We start from the raw sequence: 15,142 nt of genomic DNA, 5'->3' as shown, positions 1-15,142 counted from the left end.
TCAGCTGTTGCAGAAGGATTGTATCTAGTAAATGATGCCCCCGCTGCCCATCCTGTCCAAGTCCCCGGGGGTCAGCAAGGAAGGGACAAGAGCTACACGTCACCTGTCCATGATTGACGGTCTGCTGACTTCTGCTTTACAGGCTCCTAAGAAAAAAAATAATAAAAGCACATTCTTTTACCTGCAAAAAAATGTGCATTTGTTGTTTTTGTTTTTTTTTAACTTATTCTTATTCAATAGATGCAGACAGCTAGGCTCGGGAGCAAGCCCGTACAAGTGCCCCCATAGAAAGTGGCTTTCTATGGGGCACTTGGCGCAGGGCAGGAGTCAGGAACACTGGTAGAAGGCCTGAGAAGAGGAGGTTCAAGGCCGCTCTGAGCAATTCCATTGTACAATAGTCTGTTGCAAAGTGGAAACTGTTCTGTGCTCAGATGTATCGAAATTTAACATTCATTTTGGCAACCATGGGTGCTGCACCTAGCAGACTGAAGAGAAGAGGGACCTTGCAGCTTGTTATCAGCACTGAGTTCAAAAACCTGCATCCCTGATGGTATGGGGGGTGCATTAGTATGTATGTGTCACGGAACGTCCCACACTTCCCTTGAGTGCTTTCTTCAGGAAACCACTTCCTCCCAGGCAGCGCCGAGGGCTAGGTTGCCATAACAACGGGGGCGGGCACTTCTGACGACGACGCCCGTCGTTATGGCAACCTGTATACTTTACAGGCGCATTACTGCGCATGTGCGGGAACGGGGCAGTGCATGCTGGTCGCTCAGCTGTACCAGAGCCCGGAAAGATTGTGCTTGTGGGCTTGACATGCCCACAAGCACTATGGAAACTGTTACTAAACAGAAATATAAGATATATTCCTATATGAAATCGGCAATCGAGCGCGGATTAATCGGATTGATCAAAAAAAAAAAAAAACGTGAGTTATCTCAATAAACTTTATAAGAAAAAGATATTCATTCTAAAAAAAAAAAACAATGGGTACTCCGCTTTAAGTTTTGGATACGGTAGGGAAGGGTTGAAAGTTGTCTGTTTACTTTTTGCTGCGTCACAATAGGATGATTTCCTCAGAGACACAAGAAGTGAAAAGAAATCTGAAACTTCATAGGAGGTTCTAATCCATGTGTATTCTTCTATCCAAAATAAACATAATGTTTTGTCTTTACATACACTTTAAATTATCTCAGTGGTTTGGTCCTATGTAGCAAAATACACATTTGCTTCTGTGCACACGTAGAGTAAATTCATTAATTTACCGTATTTCATTGCTGATCAGATTTTGTAATTGTTACCTTTCAGAATGGTCACATTTTCCTGGCAGATTATGGGATTTTGCAGGGTGTTCCTGCTAATACTATCAATGGAAGGCCTCAATACATCGCATCCCCTATGTGTCTACTGTGGAAGAATCCTGAGGGTCAGCTTCTCCCAATTGCCATCCAGGTATTTTCCCTTATGTATTTATGGTTGTAGCACCCTTCTACATAGACTGTGAGGTCAATTTAGTATGAGGCTACTGCTGTAGCCACGGGGGGGGGGGGGGGGGGCAGATTTTAGTTTGGTCTGCTCAAGACTCTACAGGCTGGAAGTTTGATTACCTCCCCCTGACTCTAGGGGAAGCTTCTGAGGATTGGGGCAGGAGGATGCAAATAAAAAGCAATACCGGAAAATAAGCAAAACCAATCGACAAACTGTGATATCCAAAAGCTTCAGCTGTGTTACAATTCATAAACCCTCCTCAATTCACTCTACCACTTGGTATAAAAAAGATGTCAAACTGCCATTAAAGTAGGCACCTCTGGGTGTCTTCACCTCTATATTTTTTTTAACTCAAGTAGTTTTTTTTTAGGTGAACAGTTGCTTTTTGTTACAGGTGGAATAGACAAACGTTCCCACTTGTGCTCCCTCCCCTCAGCCCAGCCCCAATTATAAACTTACAGTTCAAGTTGTCTTGTGTTCCTGTCCTACCTCTCCATTAAAAGGTGTGTGATTGATGTGAGTTGTACTTCCATGTGCAGGGTAGCAGGAAGGGACACAGTAGCCGCACCCCAACCACAGCACAGAAATGGCATACAGAGTTGAAGACAGTCAGAAGAAAGAGACAATATGAAGTACCGTATATACTCGAGTACAAGCCGAGTTTTTCAACACATTTTTTTGTGCTGAAAATGCCCCCCTCGGCTTTTACTCGAGTCAAGCACTTTTCTGCAGCAGAGAATGACATTTTCCAAACCGACTTTGGGGCCCCGAGATACGGGGCCCCAAAATCAGATCGGAAAATGTCATTCTCTGCTGCAGAAAAGTGCTTGACATTTTCAAGCTACGGGGGCCCCAAAGTCGGTCAACTGTGTCCATCTCCAGCAATGTCATTTCAGGACCCTTTGGGTCCAGAGACCCCAAATTTTGGCTGCAGCTAGGGGGCATTTAGGAACCCTTAACTACCGAATTTGAAGTTTGGGGGACCTATGGCTTCAAATGGGCACAGTGAGGCTGCAAATGGGCATTATTGACTCTCTTTTCCATTTAAAGTAGCTGCGCATTTCTCGCCCTAGACCAGTGGTTCTCAACTCCAGTCCTCAGGACCCACCAACAGGCCAGGTTTGCAAGATAGCTGAAATACATGACAGGTGATATCATTTGTTGCTCAGTGATTGCAGTATTCTAGTCTGCAACTCCCCAAGGTAATACTTAAAATCTGACCTGTTGGTGGGTCCCGAGGACTGGAGTTGAGAACCACTGCCCTAGACTTATACTCGAGTCAATAAGTTTTCCCAGTTTTGTTTGGTAAAATTAGGTGCCTTGGCTTGTATTTGGGTCAGCTTATACTCGAGTATATACGGTATATATTTATCTCAATTTCAATAATATCAACTGGTAGAGAGCAAATGGTGAAGAGGCCCCAACCTCACCACACAGCTAGAATATGATTAATAAACAACAAGACGGGGTTTCAACTAAGCATCCGGGTTGAAGACACTTCAAACATTGTAGTGCTTCCATTGGGAGAGTAATTGGGAACCTTTCAGAGGGCCAATTGCTCTTTTAGAATGTTACTTTTAGCAGGTTCCCTGGCTCCCAGCCATTAACCGAGCTATCTGTGGGTCATCAGTGGCATAGGGGCAAGATCAGGAATATCAAGACAGTTAACCTCACAATTTTGCAAATTTAAGAGGAAAACCTCCTCATCTATAAATCTTTATTTCTCGAGGTTGATTATTAAGTGTCCATCCACATGGATCAGGATTAAATATGATATAAAAAAATATTTTTCATCCTCCAACAACCAAACAGCATAAATGTAGGAGGTACCCTGGAGGCTGACCACACCTTGTACAGTCAGGATTTGGTCTTCATCAATACAGTTAAAGATGTAGTGGGGTGCGATAAGCTCAGTCCATCATAAATAGTTGAGTGAACTTTTGGAATAGTGATAAGGACACTATTGGTAGAGCATCAGACATGCACCCAAGTCCTCTTCCTTAAAAAGCAGGAAAATAGAAGCACCGCTTGAATGATACTGTGTGAAAAACCCTTATAGCACCGCTGAAAGGTGCAGGTTTGCTGATAGAGAATGTCCAGACTCCAAAATTAACAGCAAATACTGCATATCGCCAATCTGATCCACACTGACACAAATCCACCATAAGGGTTCAGCTCAGTCTCCCACCCATCAGGCACACCCCTTAAATGCATTTTAACCGCTAAAGGCTTAATCATAGAGCAATTTAGCAGATGAAAACGCATTAGAGTCGTGTGCCTGATGGGTGGGAGACTGAGCCAAAATGTTATGGTGGATTCCTATCAGTGTGGCTCACATCGGCTGTGTGCAGTAGTGTATTTGCTATTCATTTTGCAGTCAAGTCCTTTTCCTATTTTGCTTTACAGGGTTACTGAGTCCAGGCATTTAACATTGACAGAAGTATGATGGTGTGAATAATGGAGAGGATTCTTTTTTGTTCTGGATGTACAGGCCACTAGCTTAAAGATCTGTCACCAGAAGAAAATACATCTTGTTAAATCTACCTGAGGATCCTGTGCACATAGCATTTGTCCACATCTAAATCTGTGTAGGGGTTTCTGAGCTGTGTCATTGAATAGCTCTGTTCTGGAGTCCTCCATTCCCAAGGGTGCTCTGTTCCAGGCCCCTGCTTTACCAAGGCTGATGTGTTCTAGGCTCCCCTTTTCCCAGGCTGCTCTCTTCCACCCCCACCCTTAACCAAGGCTGTTCTGTTCTGGGCTGCTCTTTTTCTCAGTCTGCTCTGCTCCAGACTCATGGCTTATCCACCTTTTACCCAAGTTACTCTGTTCCAAGCTTCCCCTCTCTCCTCGAGTTTTTTTAGTTCCATACTCCCCTTCTTCCCAGGCCAGACTGTGCATTCAATTACACTAGCATGCTTTGCAAGCCCTTAAGGAAAAGCAGCATGAACAAACTTTGTTAAAGAAAACAAGTTTTCGGAGTTTGTGATGCCTGGACCATTATAAAAGTCATTCACTGCAATATAATGGTAAATAAAACAAGATCAAAACAGTAAAATACAATACTTTTGGTTAAATGTCATGGCAAATAAATAAATCCCATGATCTTTTTTTTGTATTCCAGTTATCTCAGACCCCTGGAAAAAATGTTCCCATCTTCCTGCCCAGTGACTCGGAATATGATTGGGTATTGGCCAAGATCTGGGTGCGTAGTGCTGACTTTCAGTTGCACGAAACTGACACTCACCTTCTCCGTACACATCTCCTAGCCGAGGTCTTCTCCATTGCAACTTCCAGGCAACTTCCAATGGGGCACCCAGTGTATAAGGTGAGTAAAGAGGCTGAAATTATTCATTATATGGAGAATGACTGGATATTTTGCTGTTCCCTAGAAGAATTGCCAGCAAACGAGCCATTTCTGTTAAAATGGCGTGAGGCAGATCATCTAAATGGGTTCAGACATTTTGGTAAAGGTTTATAGGTAAAACAGATTTGTTTAGGTACATTTTTTTTTTTTTTTTTTACAATACCACCACCTCAATAGCAATATTTGCCGTGATTACAAATATACAGTATAATCATCACCACGTTTAGCTAAAGTTTAAGGTCAATGTTGGGGTTTAAAGTGATACTACAGTAATTGTAGTGCTGAACCCCTGAAGGAGCCGCTGGATCCATTTGGTCCCCTGTTTCTCTGTCCACAACTCTGTGAACAGCACCACACGCTCTGACACACCCGGGTGGGCAGGGAATGTTTATTGTAGGTAGCTGTATACAGTATACACCCCAAAGGCTCAAGGTGATTAGACACCAGGAATGGCAACTTGTTAAGTAATAGCAAATGGTATATTGCTACAGGGAAACAAAAGAATATATATATTGTAATGAATCAGTGGTAAGAGAATTAAATTGCAGTGGTTAACAGTAGACATGTGCAATTAGTTTCGTTCCGAATTCGTTTTTTAACAAATTTCAACAAATTAGTTAATTCGGAAATATCCGAATTAACGAAAACCCGTTTAACTAATTTTTCTGAATATTCGTAAAATCAAATATTCGAAAATTCATACGTTCGTACATTTGTACATTCTTAAATTCCTACATTCGTAAATTTGTGCATTCGTAAATGCGTACATTCGTACCTTCGTAAATTTGTAAATTCAGAAATTCAGAAATCTGAAATAATAATTAACTAATAATAACTTAACTATTACTAACTATTAAATTATAGGTATTGTAAGTTCCTTTCAAATTTGGCTGTCAGTGAACGTAACACATACAAATTTATCCGAAATAACAAATGCCGTATCCAAACGAATGGAACGTAATGAATTAATAATAATAAATAACAATAATAATAATAAAAACTTTTTATTATTATTATTTATTATTAATTTGTTCCGTTCCATTTGTTTAGATGCAGCATTCGTTATTTCGGATAATTCGTAACTTCAGATACATTTGTACTCGTTACGTTCACTGACAGCCAAATTTGAAAGGAAATTACAATACCTATAATTTAATAGTCTCTGACCGTCTCCTGTAGCATGTCTGCAGCCTCTGACCATCTCCTGTACTATGTCTGCAGTCTCTGACTGTGATATGACAATGACATTGTCGAAAAGGAGCGGAGCATGGGTGACCTTAAAATGTCCCCCCCCCCCCCGAAAAAGGTTCTGTGGGCGCCCATGGCTGTACCTACCTGGGATGAAGCCAGACTGGTCCGGCTGTATTAGCTTTTGCACAGCATTGCTCAATCTGGTAGCTAGGACCCTTGCCAGGATCTTAACATCTGAATTTAATAATGAAATCAGATGATAAGACTCCGGCGATAGATGGTCTTTACCTGTTTGAGTAGTACTATAATGCTAGCATCATTCATAGAGTCTGGGAATAAAAAAAGTAAATGCCTGATTAAGTACTTTCAACAGTTCCAGCAATAGTATATCTCCATATGTCTTGTATATTTCTGACATCAAGCCTTCAATACCCGGGGCCCTACCATCCAAGACTGCTTTGGTTAGCTCCTCTAACGTTAGTGGGGGAAATAAGACACTTACGATCATTACTAGAAAGGGAGAGAATTTTCAAGGGAGCCAGAAAGTCTTCAAGTTAGTTCAACTGATAAGTGACCTTACTCTGATATAAATCCCTGTAAAAAGTGCTAAAGAATATAAGATGTCATCTTGATTATGAGAGATCATTACTGCAGGGTAGAAGAGACAAAATTGGTATGAGTCTGGGAGTTAGCAATCATTGCCAACATATGCCCAGTTTATTCTTCCTCCTCAAAATATCAACACCGGGTGAAAAATTTGTGCATGCAGAAGGGTTTGAAGGCGTGGTATTTTGAATATATTGGAGTTTTTTGTTAACCTTTGCTGCGAGAAGGGTCTCCCACTCCACACTAGATTTTTTTAAAAGCACTAATAGCTTGTATCAATAGCCGTCCCAAGAAAGCCTTCATGGCGTCCCACACCACCTGGGAAGTAGCAGACTGGGCATTATGTAGAAAAAAAAAACAGTGAGGGCCAACGAATAGAGTCACCCTGCAATAATACCCATATTTAAAAGGCGTTTACACGCTAATAAGGTTTAAAAACATGCTTTAATTTTAATTGGTGTTAATAATATTGGGAGGTGGTCTGAAATGCCCCTTGGTAAGTATTGCATATCCAATATTAATGGGAGCATTGAATCTGTGCCCAAGATTAAATCAATAATTTTTTTCCTAATCCTGTCATAGGGTTCCCCTAACCACTTCAATACACTGTATTATATACTCTGCACTGCACTATATACTCTGCACTGCATTATATACACTACACTGACTGCACTATATACTCTGCACTTCGTTATATACACCATACTGACTTCACTATATACTCTGCACTGCATTATATACACTACACTGACTGCACTATATACTCTGCACTTCGTTATATACACCATACTGACTGCACTATAAACTCTGCACTGCGTTATATATACTACACTGCACTATATACTCTGCACTTCGTTATATAAACTATACTGACTGCACTATATACTCTGCACTGCACTATATACTCTGCACTGCATTATATACACTACACTGACTGCACTATATACTCTGCACTTCGTTATATACACCATACTGACTGCACTATAAACTCTGCACTGCGTTATATATACTACACTGCACTATATACTCTGCACTTCATTATATATACACTACACTGACTGCACTATATACTCTGCACTTCGTTATATACACCATACTGACTTCACTATATACTCTGCACTGCATTATATACACTACACTGACTGCACTATATACTCTGCACTTCGTTATATACACCATACTGACTGCATTATATACTCTGCACTGCATTATATACACTACACTGCACTATATACTCTGCACTTCATTATATATACACTACACTGACTGCACTATATACTCTGCACTTCGTTATATACACCATACTGACTGCACTATAAACTCTGCACTGCGTTATATATACTACACTGCACTATATACTCTGCACTTCGTTATATAAACTATACTGACTGCACTATATACTCTGCACTGTATTATATACACTACACTGACTGCACTATATACTCTGCACTGAGTTATATACACTACACTGACTGCACTATATAATCTGCACTGCGTTATATACACTACACTGACTGCACTATATACTCTGCACTGAGTTATATACACTACACTGACTGCACTATATACTCTGCACTGAGTTATATACACTACACTGACTACACTATATACTCTCCACTTTGTTATATACACTACACTGACTGCAAAAAAATAGATTCTATATTCCGTATTTTATTATGGAGAGGCCAGAACCCCAGAACTAAGCTATCAACACTACGGCTGCCTAAAGATGGGGGGAGGGGGGGGGGTTGGCAGTGCCTTAATGCAATATTATATTTTTTAGCAGCTCAACCCTAGCAGGTTGCAGGGTGGAAAATTGGCCAGACCCTGTTCAGTCCTTACTTTTGGATAGGTCTTCCCACTACCATTTAATAAACCAACTAAAATTTGTATCTTTTGCACATGCATCCCAAAGTCCCAACCTAGTACTCATACTCAAAGCAATACAAGAATATATCAATATATTCTCCACTATGGGGAAATGTAAATTATGAGGAATTGTGTAAATTAGAGGGGGTTTGAGTCTTGGCATGCACTGGGAATTCATTATATTGCTCAGTTCTATATTTAAAATATCTAAACAATATTCCAAGACCTACAGACGACTTAACCACTTCAGCCCCAGAAGATTTTAGCCCCCTTCCTGACCAGAGCATTTTTTTTACGATTCGGTACTGCATCGTTTTAGCTGACAATTGCGCGGTCTTGCGACGTTGTACCCAAACAAATTTGACGTCCTTTTTTTTTCCCACAAATAGATCTTTCTTTTGGGGGTATTTGATCATCTCTGCGGTTTTTATTTTTTGCGCTATAAACAAAAAAAGAGCGACAATTTTGAAAAAAAAACAATATTTTTTTACTTTTTGCTATAATAAATACCCCCCCAAAATATATAAAAAAACACATTTTTTCCTCAGTTTAGGCTGATATGTATTCTTCTACATATTTTTGGTTAAAAAAAATTGCAATAAGCGTATATTGATTGGTTTGCGCAAAAGTTATAGTGTCTACAAACTAGGGGGTAGTTTTATGGCATTTTTATTATTAATTTTTTTTTATTAGTAATGGCGGCAATCTGCAATTTTTATCGGGACTGCGACATTATGGCGGACACATCCGACACTTTTGACACTATTTTGGGACCATTCACATTTATACAGCGATCAGTGCTATAAAAATGCATGGATTACTGTGTGAAAGAAACTGGCAGGGAAGGGGTTAAACACTAGTGGACGATCAAGGGGTTAAGTGTGTCCTAGGAAGTGATTCTAACTGTGGGGGGGGTTGGGCTACCTAGAACATGACAGAGATCACTGTTTCCCATGACATGGAGCAGTAGTTCTGTCATGTCACAAGGCAGAACGAGGAAATGCCTTGTTTACATAGGCATCTCCCCGTTCTACCTCTCCACACCACAATCACGGGCCACCGGCGAACATCCAGTTCCCAAGACCCGCGGGCATGCTCCCCATAGATGGCAAATTTAAAGGGATGTACCTGTGCTAGGGTTGCCACATCATTTTTTTAAGATCCTCAGAGAGTTCTTTGCCATGAGGTGCCATGTTGAACTTCCAGTGACCAGTATGAGAGAGTGAGAGCGATAACACCAAATTTAACACACCTGCTCCCCATTCACACCTGAGACCTTGTAACACTAATGAGTCACATGACACCGGGGAGGGAAAATGGCTAATTGGGTCCAATTTGGACATTTTCACTTAGGGGTGTACTGACTTTTGTTGCCAGCGGTTTAGACATTAATGGCTGTGTGTTGAGTTATTTTGAGGGGACAGCAAATTTACACTGTTATACAAGCTGTACACTCACTACTTTACATTGTAGCAAAGTGTCATTTCTTCAGTGTTGTCACATGAAAAGATAGAAGAAAAGATTTACACATATGTGACTGAGGGGTGTACTTACTACTGTAGGTAGATTTCTCATGGTGGTTAAAGTTCAGCTATAAATTGATAGAAGGCAATAATAAGGTAACCTATAATGATATTTTAACTGTCTAACCTACAGAAAATGTAATTTCTTAAACTAATGTTTTTTTTTTTCCTAGCTGATATTTCCACACCTTCGCTACACTCTAGAAATAAATTGCTTTGCGAGGACGAGACTCATTGGACCAGGCGGAATCTTTGATCAAGTAAGAACCAAATCAATGGCTACATTGCTGCTGGCTGGACTGTTCCATTATTGGCGCGGGGAAAGTGATGTCAGTAACAGACCACAATCAGTAGAATACACAGTACCGTATATACTCGAGTACAAGCCGACACGAATATAAGCCGAGGCACCTAATTTTACCACAAAAAACTGGGAAAACGTATTGACTCGAGTATAAGCCTAGGGTGAGAAATGTGCAGCTACTGTAAGTGGAAAAAAGAGTCAACAATGCCCATTTGCAGCCTCACTGTGCCCATTTGCAGCCATAGATCCCCCGAACTTCAAACTGGGTAGTCAAAGGTTCCTAGGTGCCCCCCTAGCTGCAGCCAAAATTTGGGGTCCCTGGACCCAAAGGGTCCCGAAATGACATTGCTGCAGATGGACACAGTTGACTGACTTTGGGGCCCCGAGATACGGAGTTTGGATCGGATCGAATTTGGTTCGGAAAATGTCAAGTACTTTTCTGCAGCAGAGAATGACATTTTCCGAACCTAATTTGGGGCCCCGTATCTCAGGGCCACTTGGTGCTAGGAACCCCAAATTTGGTGTGCTAGTTCCACTGGGTTTGCACACCAAATTTGGGGTTCCTAGCACCAAGTGGCCCTGGAGATACAGAGCCCCAAAGTTGGTTCGGAAAATGTCATTCTCTGATGCAGAAAAGTGCTTGACTCGAGTATAAGCCGAGGGGGGCATTTTCAGCCCCAAAAAAAGTGCTGAAAAACTCAGCTTATACTCGAGTATATACGGTAATTGCCTTTTGTTCTCCAAAAAAACTTTATTATTCTGGAAACTATTCGTATTTCTAATGCCGCGTACACACGGTCTTTTCGACCGGACTTGTCCGACGGACGACGAAAGACCAAATCCGGCGGACAATCCGATCGTGTGTGGGCTTCACCGGACCTTCAGCGGACTTTTCCAGTCGCAAATCTGATGGACTTTAGATTTGGAACATGCTTCAAATATTTACATCGTAACTCCGCCGGACCCAGAAATCCTCTCGTCTGTATGCTAGTCCGACGGACAAATACCCACACTAGGGCAGCTATTGGCTACTGGCTATAAACTTCCTTATTTTAGTCTGGTGTACGTCATTGCGTACGAATCCATCGGACTTTGGTGTGATCGTGTGTACGCAAGTCTGGTCATTAGAAAGTCTGTTGGAAGTCCGCCAAAAGTCCGTCAAAAGTCTGTCGAAAGTCTGTCGGACTTTTGTAGCTGAAAAGTCCGACCGTGGGTATGCGGCATTAAACTGTAAAAATGGTGTTGGTTGGGGGATGGGGTGGGGTACAGAAGGATCCTTGCTTTTTGCGCCAATGTCTACCCAGAACTATTTTTTTATTGAATGTTTGGTATATTTAGGCCGTTTTTTTTTTTTTTTTTTAGTCCATCCTGCCTAGGCACATAGTTACATAGTTACATAGTAGGTGAGGTTGAAAAAAGACACATGTCCATCAAGTCCAACCTATGTGTGTGATTATATGTCAGTATTACATTGTATATCCCTGTATGTTGCGGTCATTCAGGTGATTATCTAATAGTTTCTTGAAGCTATCAATGCTCCCCGCTGAGACCACCACCTGTGGAAGGGAATTCCACATCCTTACCGCTCTTACAGTAAAGAACCCTCTACGTAGTTTAAGGTTAAACCTCTTTTCTTCTAATTGTAATGAGTGGCCCCGAGTCTTATTAAACTCTCTTCTGCAAAAAAGTTTTATCCCTATTGTGGGGTCACCAGTACAGTATTTGTAAATTGAAATCATATCCCCTCTCAAGCGTCTCTTCTCCAGAGAGAATAAGTTCAGTGCTCGCAACCTTTCCTCATAACTAAGATCCTCCAGACCCTTTATTAGCTTTTTTGCCCTTCTTTGTACTCGCTCCATTTCCAGTACATCCTTCCTGAGGACTGGTGCCCAGAACTGGACAGCATACTCCAGGTGCGGCCGGACCAGAGTCTTGTAGAGCGGGAGAATTATCGTTTTATCTCTGGACTTGATCCCCTTTTTAATGCCAATATTCTGTTTGCCTTATTAGCAGCAGCTTGGCATTGAATGCCATTGCTGAGCCTATCATCTACTATTCACATGTGAAATATAATGATCTACCCCTTTTTATATTTCATCAGTTGTACACAATTGTTACTTAACAGAACTAAGATAAAATGATTGCAATCTCTGTCACATAACATACTTCCAATCAAGTTTCCAGGATCTTATTTGTACCTCCCCTCCCTTTAAAATAGTAATAAACCCAAAACCAAAGATATAATATAAAAGATATAATACGGTATATTGCAGCTTACCAATCATTAGATGTTGTGGCTGTATTTTTTTTTTGTTTTAGGCTTTTTTTCTCTGTTTTGACCTGATCTGGCCAGTAACACGCCTCTATTAGGACTCATGCACAGTCTGGGGAGAGGGGAATGCTAAATGTACTGGTAGATTTAGATACGCTAGCAAATTGAAGCCAAACTCCAGCTAATACGTTATAAGAATTTTTTCCTTTTTTTTTCATCCTTTTGGGATAAAGGTTTTACATACATAAATAAAAACTGACCATTGTAAGCACCCCTTGTCTGTGCTAAATGATTTGCCTCAACCCTCAAACTGCTACATCTGCTGGGCACATTGTTCTGTTAAAAAAAATAAAACAGACTTGCTGACAAGATCACAAGGTGCAAATAAAGAAAGCCTAAAAAAATAACTAGTGCAAGAATCACATCTAATAATTGGTAAGCTGCAATATAATAAATGTTTGCTTTTGGATTTTATACTGCTTTAAAGTGTATGTCAGTGCAAAAAAATACATTTGAGCGGAGTTCCAGCCAACTTCCCCTTTAAGGACTCCTCACCCCCTTACATGCCCCATTTGGTCCCCCTGCACTTGGTTTCTCCTCCTCACCTTCCTGCCAGCTTTCAGCTGCTGCAGGTGGAGCCACAGGGGGATCAGTTTCAGTAATTGTGCCATCTGCTCCCTTCTCACAGCTCCAATCTCCCTGTGAGCCCCCTTACCCCACAGTGCTGCTGGCTTCTCCTCCTCTTTCTCCTGCCAGCTGCTGCAGGGAGAGCCACAGGGGGATCTGTTCCAATAATTGTGCCATCTGCCCCCTTCTTGCAGCTCCCATCTCCCTGTGTGCCCCCATACCCCGCTGTGCTGCTGGCTTCTCCTCCTCTTCCTCTTGCCAGCTGCTGCAGGGAGAGCCACAGGTGGATTGGTTCCAATAATTGTGCCATTTGCCCCCTTCTCACAGCTCCGATCTCCCTGTGAGCCCCCTTACCCCACAGTGCTGCTGGCTTCTCCTCCTCTTCCTCCTGCCAGCTGCTGCAGGGAGAGCCACAGGGGGATTGGTTCCAATAATTGTGCCATCTGCCCCCTTCTCACAGCTCCAATCTCCCTGTGAGCCCCCTTACCCCACAGTGCTTCTGGCTTCTTCTCCTCTTTCTCCTGCCAGCTGCTGCAGGGAGAGCCACAGGAGGATCGGTTTCAGTACTTGTGCCATCTGCACCTTTCTCACAGCTCCAATCTCCCTGTGTATCCCCTTTTCACAGCTCCGATCTCCCTGTGTGCCCCCTTACCCCGCAGTGCTGCTGGCTTCTCCTCCTCTTCCTCCTGCCAGCTGCTGCAGGGAGAGCCACAGGGGGATCGGTTTCAGTAATTGTGCCATCTGCTCCCTTCTCACAGCTCCGATCTCCCTGTGTGCCCCCATACCCCACAGTGCTGCTGGCTTCTCCTCCTCTTCCTCCTGCCAGCTGCTGCAGGGAGAGCCACAGGGGGATTGGTTCCAATAATTGTGCCATCTGCCCCCTTCTCACAGCTCCAATCTCCCTGTGAGCCCCCTTACCCCACAGTGCTTCTGGCTTCTTCTCCTCTTTCTCCTGCCAGATGCTGCAGGGAGAGCCACAGGAGGATCGGTTTCAGTACTTGTGCCATCTGCACCTTTCTCACAGCTCCAATCTCCCTGTGTATCCCCTTTTCACAGCTCCGATCTCCCTGTGTGCCCCCTTACCCCGCAGTGCTGCTGGCTTCTCCTCCTCTTCCTCCTGCCAGCTGCTGCAGGGAGAGCCACAGGGGGATCGGTTTCAGTAATTGTGCCATCTGCTCCCTTCTCACAGCTCCGATCTCCCTGTGTGCCCCCATACCCCACAGTGCTGCTGGCTTCTCCTCCTCTTCCTCCTGCCAGCTGCTGCAGGGAGAGCCACAGGGGGATTGGTTCCAATAATTGTGCCATCTGCCCCCTTCTCACAGCTCCAATCTCCCTGTGAGCCCCCTTACCCCACAGTGCTTCTGGCTTCTTCTCCTCTTTCTCCTGCCAGATGCTGCAGGGAGAGCCACAGGAGGATCGGTTTCAGTACTTGTGCCATCTGCACCTTTCTCACAGCTCCAATCTCCCTGTGTATCCCCTTTTCACAGCTCCGATCTCCCTGTGTGCCCCCTTACCCCGCAGTGCTGCTGGCTTCTCCTCCTCTTCCTCCTGCCAGCTGCTGCAGGGAGAGCCACAGGGGGATCGGTTTCAGTAATTGTGCCATCTGCTCCCTTCTCACAGCTCCGATCTCCCTGTGTGCCCCCATACCCCACAGTGCTGCTGGCTTCTCCTCCTCTTCCTCCTGCCAGCTGCTGCAGGGAGAGCCACAGGGGGATTGGTTCCAATAATTGTGCCATCTGCCCCCTTCTCACAGCTCCAATCTCCCTGTGAGCCCCCTTACCCCACAGTGCTTCTGGCTTCTTCTCCTCTTTCTCCTGCCAGATGCTGCAGGGAGAGCCACAGGAGGATCGGTTTCAGTACTTGTGCCATCTGCACCTTTCTCACAGCTCCAATCTCCC

The 15,142-nt window shown here is 43.1% G+C and overlaps 1 protein-coding gene across 1 annotated transcript in view; it reads left to right on the top strand.

The window, feature by feature from the left end:
- LOC141123516 (hydroperoxide isomerase ALOXE3-like) overlaps nucleotides 1–15,142 on the top strand; it is a 70,132-nt gene that overhangs the window by 38,187 nt on the left and 16,803 nt on the right. The window contains exons 7-9 of the mRNA XM_073612060.1: nucleotides 1,309–1,452; nucleotides 4,610–4,813; nucleotides 10,215–10,301. Of these exons, the coding sequence (XP_073468161.1) occupies nucleotides 1,309–1,452; nucleotides 4,610–4,813; nucleotides 10,215–10,301 (435 nt within the window). The remainder of the gene's footprint in view (nucleotides 1–1,308; nucleotides 1,453–4,609; nucleotides 4,814–10,214; nucleotides 10,302–15,142) is intronic.

This window comes from Aquarana catesbeiana, linkage group LG01, assembly GCF_042186555.1.
Source record: "Aquarana catesbeiana isolate 2022-GZ linkage group LG01, ASM4218655v1, whole genome shotgun sequence".
Taxonomy (NCBI): Eukaryota; Metazoa; Chordata; class Amphibia; order Anura; family Ranidae; genus Aquarana; species Aquarana catesbeiana.
This window is presented reverse-complemented; position numbering and strand designations above follow the sequence as displayed.